We start from the raw sequence: 8,469 nt of genomic DNA, 5'->3' as shown, positions 1-8,469 counted from the left end.
CCCCCCCCCCCCCGCTTCATCGTTGAGGGAAGCTGCCCCCACCACGCAATACATCATCCGAGGACCATTTGTGTTTGACCGTGTTGCGAAAGTCATTCACTCCCTTTTCGCGGGAGACTCACCCGCTTCCCGCCGGTTTTTACCGGATGACACCGGTGACGAGAATGAGGCGAGGGCGAACGATAAACAATATCCCTCCCCCAAAAATTGCCGAAAGAGAAAGGCGCGACCTCCGGACGGTCTCTCCTTATTGAGGATATTTGTGCGCACACACGCACGCACGCGCGTGTACTTGGCATGATTTTTTGCTTCATCCCGTCACGTCGATTTATGTCTCTCTCTCTCTCTCTCTCTCTCTCTCTCTCTCTCTCTCTTGTTCTTTCTTCCTCGTCCGCGATTCTTTCCCGTCCCGTGCCAACACCACCCTTCTCTCGCGCGCTTTTCGAACGCGTGGTACGAACGTCGCACACACGCGCACGCGGATCTCCTAGTCCGCCACACCGCGCTATAAAGAAGCAACTTTACGCTGCGCCGCCACAGTCTCGCGATCGTCGCCGCGCCGCGTGCAGAAACGTGATTCTCGTTATCCAGGAGCGCGACACGACCGATGTACGTATTATGTATACGTACGCATCCGTCCGTCCGTCCGCTCGTTCATTCGCTCGTCCATGCAACGACCAGTTGCGCGCATATTATCGTTGTTGCTTGATGTTGGTCTTCTCATTTTCTCAATCGTGCGCGAACATTTTGCGACGCCGTTCAACGCAATGACTTAGGGTGCGTTCTGTTTTACAGATGAGACGCTGATGATGTGTTATTTTAGCCTGATGGCCTGATGTGTGCCTTCTTTAATATTCGATGACAGAGATCGGTTTTTTTTTATTTCCGCGCTCTCTTTCTGGCTTTTTGCCAAATATCAAAGATGATACTTATTTTCTATATTTAAATTCCGAAACTATACACTAATTCGGCCGCGAAAAACAGATTTTATAGGCTAAATGGTACATCATACGCATCATGCGTGAAACGGAACTTTTAGAAACGTGTTCGATCCGCGATACACAACATCACAACGTCAAATAAATTAAATGGTGCTTTCCATTTGATCGAATGTCATTCTGTTTATTAGATCATTGTTAATCCCGGATACAATGGAGAAAATATTAGGAATAAATATTAAGATATTTCAATTTATCAGAAACCATTTATTCTGGAATAATCAGTTTCTGATAGATTGAAGTCTTAATACTTATTCCTATTCTTCATATCTCCTTCATTGCGCGCAGCCTCTTACTCATTCAATGACAGAGTGATGTCTGTGTCGCTAATAGCGAATTTGGTTGGATTAGTGTGCTTTAGTGTATATGAAAGCCGTTGTACCCTGATTTAATCTGTGTAAAAATAAAATGCAAATATATATTATAAAATACAGATTTTACTTAACAATATTATAAGATGTATGTTGAGGATTTCATAGTCCAATTTGTTCTTATGTTTATATATTAAACATATATTTTTACCTTTGTGCACGATGGTTTTAATGTGCGCTCTAAGTGCATTTCTAATCGAATTCGCTATAAGGCCCAATTGCACATTACAATCAACGTTATTTTGATTTTAAGCTCTTTAAAGCTGAGTAAAAGAGAGAGAGAGAGAGAGAGAGAGAAAGAGAGAGAAAGAGAATTTTAAGTCAAAATAACATTGGCAATCGGATTTAACCCCTACAGCACAAAAGTTGCACAAAAGTTGCAGCAACATTGAATGTTGTAGCAATATTGCAACGATATTGCTGCGCTGTATGGAAAGAAAGCACTAAATCAGTTGATAGAGAATTTCCAACGAGAATGAAAATGAGAGAGAAGGCTAAGAAATTGTATCTCTTAAAAATTACATATGACATGTTTATTGCAACGATGAGTGCGATGATGGTGCATGTATTGTCTTGATTATTCTCGTGCCTCTCAAGTACTCTCTCGTATGCGAGCTCATATCGATTCGCGAAAAAATCCCATATGTCGCGTTAAATTAAGTTATCATCCGAGCGATCTTAATTTACTTCGAGCTTAGTTACACACAAGTGTTTTTGCAGAAATTGAAGAGTCGTTTATCACTCAAGAAGCGACACAGTTCAGCGCAACAGCGTCTCATTAAAATTCTTCTCTACATAGATATATATCTTACACGAAGATATCGTTGATAATATCTCGCTTGTTTTAATTTAATTTTTTACCTGCACTTTTTTACACAATTCAAAGTTCTTTTTTTCGAGGGAAAATATAAATGACAAAAGGTTTACGAAGGTCGTGCGAACGTTATGTACAGTTCGATACCTCCATTAATGAATGCTCGTGCAAACGATTATGGGATCCGAAGGTCATCGGAATTAATTGACAACAAGGCAACAAAATCGAAAAGCTTTTTGGAATGAGGGCACCATAAGGGACACTTAGGAACCCTTCCGTTCATTTTGCGCTTGATTGCACGCCGCGTCAAAACGGTAATCTATTCTACAATAGGGAATTTTTGCAATATCGTTTATCCAAATACGATGAATGGTAAGGTCAGATTATCTTCTTCTTAACAATTATTTAAGAAAAGGATAACGTTTGCCGTATTTGAATTCACGTTATTGCAAAAACTGTCTATTAGCGTCGTAAGACTTAAGAAATATTGACTAATGAAATCATAGTCGATTACTTTTCTCATATTCGATTAATCATAGTCGAATATGAGAAAAATAATCGACTATAATTCGTTAATTTTTTATGGCTTATGTAAAGGTTCTATAACAGAGTCTAGTCTCGAATAATTTATCAAAACAAGAATGAAAAAAGAAGTATACTGTTTCTATTTATATATTCTATCTCATTCTAATTCACTTACTGAAATTGGCAAACGATGGGTCAATCAAAAATTCGTTATCTTGTAGATTCTGTTTTAGAGATTTTAAAGCGTAAAACTTGAGTCTTAAACCTTAAGAAATCGACCAATTATAGTCAATTATTCTTTTCATATTTGATTGATCAATTTCTTATGGCTTTTAAGCTTTTAAAGCTTAGATAATGTTTATTGTAGAAAGCCTATCACATTCGACTATGATCAATTTCTTACGGCTTAGAGCTTAAAGCTCAAGTTTTTAAAAATAAATCTTAAAATCTCATTGTAGACTCCACTTTATAGAGTTTCTAAGCTTTATGGTTTGCGATCTTATTATACAACAAACAAGCTTAATGAACAAAACATTGATTGTCGAGGCGTGAAACGGAACTATTCCGTGCGATTAACTCACGAGTCGATTCTTTTCTATGTACCATAATTAAGCTGTCAAACCACTCAACACACCTTGCAATCGTCGCGTCCCAAGCCCCTTCCGCTTCTACGCCGCCGATGTTAATCAAATCGGATGCATGCGATACGCAAACTTGCTCAATAACAACGATCGCGAATAAATTACATGCCTGGAGCGTTGAGCGTTTTACAATCTACCGCGATAAATATCAGTTCTAAACAACTGCTGGTTAATTGTAATTATTGAAATTGTGAAAAAAAGTTTTACTAAATTTTAATAAATCATATGTTTAAATAATATCAATTAAATATTTATTAAATATAAAGATATTTATTTCATATTAAGAATCATTAATTTAACTATCACTTTTTTATTGAGAAAATATTTAATTACTAATTAAGTAAATGTTTAGTTGGCTATTCAAATAAATATTTATTAAAATTTAATATATTTTTCCGAGATTTTTTTTAGAGTATAATATTACTAACAATTCAATACAGAAAGAGAGAGAGAGAGAGAGAGAGAGAGAGAGAGAGAGAGAGAGAGAAGCGCATATTTTTATTTTAAACTCCCTAAGCAATATCTTTCAAACATACAAACGATACATAAATATGAAGACATTAACATATGACAATAAATGTTGAGATTTATCAATTTTATACAATTTTATTTGTAATGTTAAATATACTGTGATATAATTTCCATATTTTTAATATATTTATGTATTAATATATTAATGTATTTTTTCTTTCCAGTTTTTTTTGTATGTGGACTGAAAAAGATTTAATACAGTCGAAATGTTTCCAATTAATATATATATAAAAAACTAATTTAATTTTTAATGTATGCTGTAATAAACTAGTTTATATTTAAGGATCCATTAAATGTTGCTCGTGTTTTTTAACTTTTTTAATTACTAATTTTTGCTTAGTAATTTTGAGCTGATATTTTATATATTTCAATTTAAAATTTGGATAATCAAAAAGATTGAAATATGATATAAAAAAACAAGAAAATGTGTGTGTGTGTGTGTGTGTGTGTGTGTGTGTGTGTGTGTGTGTGTGTGTGTGTGTAAACGCATAAGAGTATTCGCAAGATTCAGAAGTGTTTTCCTAAAATACTGAGAAAGAGAGAGAGAGAGAGAGAGAGAGAGAGAGAGAGAGAGATATGTAAATAAATGCAGTTTTTAAAAAAATAAGAATAAGAGTCTCTCCAATTTAAAACAATAAATAAGAAAGAGGACTACTGAAAATCAGACGCGGCACAATACAATTATTAACAAACGTTCATTTAAATTATAATAAAATTACAATAAAATTGATGTAGACTTTATTACAATTAATTTACTTCGTTTTATATTAAGCTGTTTATCTTTTTACGATAAATGTAATGTGTTATGTAACAGATTACACGCCGCGCACGTGTTGCGTTAACTAGAATTCATCGATCGACTCGCTCAAAGAGAGAGGGAGGAAGGAGGAGAAGGAGAGAGAGAGGATGGGAGAAGAAGGAGAGGTTCCTTTCAAAGTAATATTAGGATATTAAATATGATTGGAAATCAGAAAGAAAAAAAAAAGAGATATGAAATCTGATGACAAGTGTTACAGCTTAATAACTGACATCTGTTCACTGAGCGCGTATATTGAAAAAAGTAAACATTGATGAGATCAGATTATGTATTCAAACGGATTTGTTTGCACTCGCAAAAAGCACTCGTTCCTCAATACGCGTTACGTAAAAATACGATCGACGATTAATATCGTGCTTCTGATCACAAGATGATCATCCATACTCGGTTAAAAATAAATGCTAAAAAAACATTGATAGGCAGAGTCTTATAGTGCGAGTTTTAAAGAGCTTTAAAAATATCAATTCTCTAAATTCTTCGGAATGGAATCTCATTGCGAATTTGATTGAACGCACTCAGTGCGCATTGGTGCATTAAAATTATCTGCACGAATTGATGTAAAAATATATTTAACATATACTGTCTAAATTCTTTGAAATGGAATCTCACTTAAAAAAATGAGAATTGAGCCAAAGAAGAGTGGCTCAATTTTCAATCTTTAAGACCGGTATTCATCATCGATTCTTATATTTGAGTTTTAAGTACAGTCTTAAGATGTCGTAAGTCAGTCAAAGAGCTGTATTAGCATCTTAAGACGATCTTAAAGTAAGAATGGATTATGAATACTACCCTAAAAGTGAGATTTCATTTTCCAGAGTGAGATTCACTTCAAAAGTTTTAAAGAGAACATTCAGCACTTCATATTATTATTACAATACATCTTAAATGTTCTGTTGCAGATAACAACAGGCCACTGTTTGCTCATCGATCGACGTGGTATCCTGCGAATCTCAAAGAGTACTCGCAATTATTGCATTCCCGAGTCTCTCGCCATTTCCGAGGGTTACTTCTGTCGTTATTTGTCAGAGTAGCTAAAACGATTATCGTGTCGTCAAAAGATTAACAACGAGAGCAAGATTCGCATCGGAAGAAAGAGAGAGAGAGAGAGAGAGAGAGAGAGAGAGAGAGAGAGAGAGAGAGAAAGGGAGAGACTAGAAGGAGAGTTAGCACTGAGAAGTCGTTCTCGGATGAAGGGAAGGCCTCCTTTCAGAGCGAAGGGTACGTCGAGCCTAAACGAGTAAAGAATTCGCTCTGCCGTGTGCGGTACTGGTGGATCATCACAATCGAGTAAACAAACCGCCGACAAACAATAGGGACCTGGTTGGTGGCTTCCGATGGTGTCGTAGTCGCCATACACAACGCGCGCGTATTCGTGACAGTATATCGTGATGATAGACTAGCCGGTAACGGCAGGAAGAGATCGTCGTAGGGGGAGATCGCCATAGCTAATCGTATCATCCAAGGTGGCACAGATTGAGAGCCCCATCAGCATACATCCTCTCCTGACTAACGAGGTACCCAGCATCCATCCAGTTCGCGCGCGCCGTTAAACCGCTCTCGCGTCGATGACGTCGTGCATCAGCTTCCTGATCGGCCTGAATCGCGATTCTACGAATTTTATATCCGCGAACGCATAAATTACGAGAATTTCGTTTGTCACTTAAGTGGAGAAAGAGAGAGGGAGGAAGTCAAAGGATTAGACTTGGGATTAGCGTTAATCGACGTTGGACATTTAATCCTTCATCCCTGTCATCCACGCGCGTGTCCTCAACCTCTTTTATCTTCGTTCTCCATCGCGTCTCGTCCCTCTCGGCTTAAATCGCACCACGAGCGTCATCACTTGGACGTGCAATTTTATTCACGAAAAAAAAAAAACGGCGACGTGAGAGGGAGAAGAGAGACAGGCAAATTCGCTCTTAGTGCCCCTCGACGATCCAGCTCCGGCGATTCTCTGCCCCATCGGGACGTCCGCCACTTCCGGCTAACTGGAAGTGAACGCTCTATGTAAACGATTGCTGAGCGCGGTTCTCATTGAAACAACAGGACGCAGGAAGCGCATCATGGAAGTGGCAAGCGAGCTGTAAGTACGATCTCTCTTATCGCGTGAGATATCGCTGGATTTCTATTTATTCTTAGGGTTAACAATTATCCATATAATTTGTATATATTCAATTGATTAATGAATTGCTAAATCTGAATTTGCATTTATGTGCTATGTGCAGACATAAGACATCTTAAAGATATTTTTTAAAAAGACATCTTAAAGATATTTTTTAAAAAATTTTGAAAACGTCTTGAAAAAATCTTGAACATTTTGCTGTCTGGACAAAGTTCTTCTCAAAAATTTGTTCTATTTATTTCGATGCAATTAGTTGGTCATTTCTTTGGAATGAACTACATTTTATTGTGATGAACTATCATCATCAGCTGCTGATAATCATATGCAATACACATGTATCGAATAAACTTTGCCCTCTGCCACTTGGATCTTCTAACCCAATTCTTCTTAGAATTTGGTGTCTAGACTTATAAAAAAAGTTCCACGCAATTTTTGATAACGACTATTCTAAGAACCAATTTAAAAGACAGTTTCTTCACATAAATATGTTATTAACTCGAATGTATTTTTTAATATTTAAAATATAATTTTGCAAATCCGTTGATTAATATTTTTTTTCTCAAATTTTTTAAAATATTCTTTATAGCTTTTAATTCTAAAAATTATTATCGTTTTGCATACACTTATCACATGGCAAAACAAAAATCATTCATATTGATTTACATTTGTTGCATGTTCACTTTTTAAACTTAAATAAAATAAACTATTTTGTTAATAAATTATATACAATGTAGGAGAAACAATCTCAATTTTTTCCATGACTACGTAGATTACATGTTCTTTTTTCTCTTTCTAATTTTATTTTTTAATTTCCGCGATATTTTTTGCTCACGCGACAATTATTTATGTAATAAAATATGCATGAATTGATGACGATGATTTCGCCTTCAAGCTAATTATGAATTAATGTATCGTTTACTTCCGTGGATAAGTTATAATTCGTTATTAGCAGTTTAGTGATTAAATCGTGATGGAGTTATGATCTAATCACAGTAAAGACTAATAATATATTAATTATATATTAAATAATTATTATAATTTAGCTAAAACATAATAAACGTCAAATATTGAAGCAATTAAAATTATTGTACTGCATATTCTATCACAATACACGATACGTCTTAACTTCTAATAATCGTTTAGACATTTACTTTTACAGAAATCTAATAATCTAATTAATTTAATACTGAAAGATAGTAATGAAGTATTTATTTGGAGAATTAAAAGTACTATTTATTTTAATATTTAAAATAAATAATTAATTACTATCTTTCAGTATTAAAACGATGAGAGATTTCTATAAGCTGTCATAATAAAAAATATCGCAGCGATTAGAAAATAAACTGGAAAATAAATTGGAAAAGAGGCATATAATACGCATTTACTATACCGTGAATTTCCCGATATGACATAATATATCAACAATTCGATTTTTGCATATGTAAAGTCTGAGTCAGGAAATTAAGACGCAATACTTAATTTAATCGACTTTATCGTGATTCGCCATTAAAAATCGCATTTCTGCGGCGGATTCTCGCGCCGTGAATGGAAGTCACCCTGCGTGTGTACATACACACACACACACACACATACACACACACACACACACACACACACACGCACGCACGCACGCACGCACACGCACGCACGCAC

The 8,469-nt window shown here is 35.5% G+C and overlaps 1 protein-coding gene across 4 annotated transcripts in view; it reads left to right on the top strand.

Annotated features, from left to right (window-relative positions):
- Positions 1-546: 546 nt before the first annotated feature.
- The window catches only part of LOC108691555 (excitatory amino acid transporter 1), a 24,723-nt gene continuing 16,800 nt past the window's right edge, over positions 547-8,469 (top strand). Inside the window, exons 1-3 of one of the 4 annotated variants that reach the window (XM_018199343.1) lie at positions 547-609; positions 2,090-2,497; positions 5,597-6,777. In XM_018199343.1, the coding sequence (XP_018054832.1) occupies positions 6,758-6,777 (20 nt within the window). In that variant the 5' untranslated portion in view covers positions 547-609; positions 2,090-2,497; positions 5,597-6,757. Of the gene's footprint in view, positions 610-647; positions 778-2,089; positions 2,498-4,792; positions 4,817-5,596; positions 6,778-8,469 lie in introns of those variants that run through there. The other 3 variants (XM_018199341.1, XM_018199342.1, XM_018199344.1) reach the window with 3 other exon arrangements.

This window comes from Atta colombica, unplaced genomic scaffold, assembly GCF_001594045.1.
Source record: "Atta colombica isolate Treedump-2 unplaced genomic scaffold, Acol1.0 scaffold47, whole genome shotgun sequence".
Taxonomy (NCBI): Eukaryota; Metazoa; Arthropoda; class Insecta; order Hymenoptera; family Formicidae; genus Atta; species Atta colombica.
This window is presented reverse-complemented; position numbering and strand designations above follow the sequence as displayed.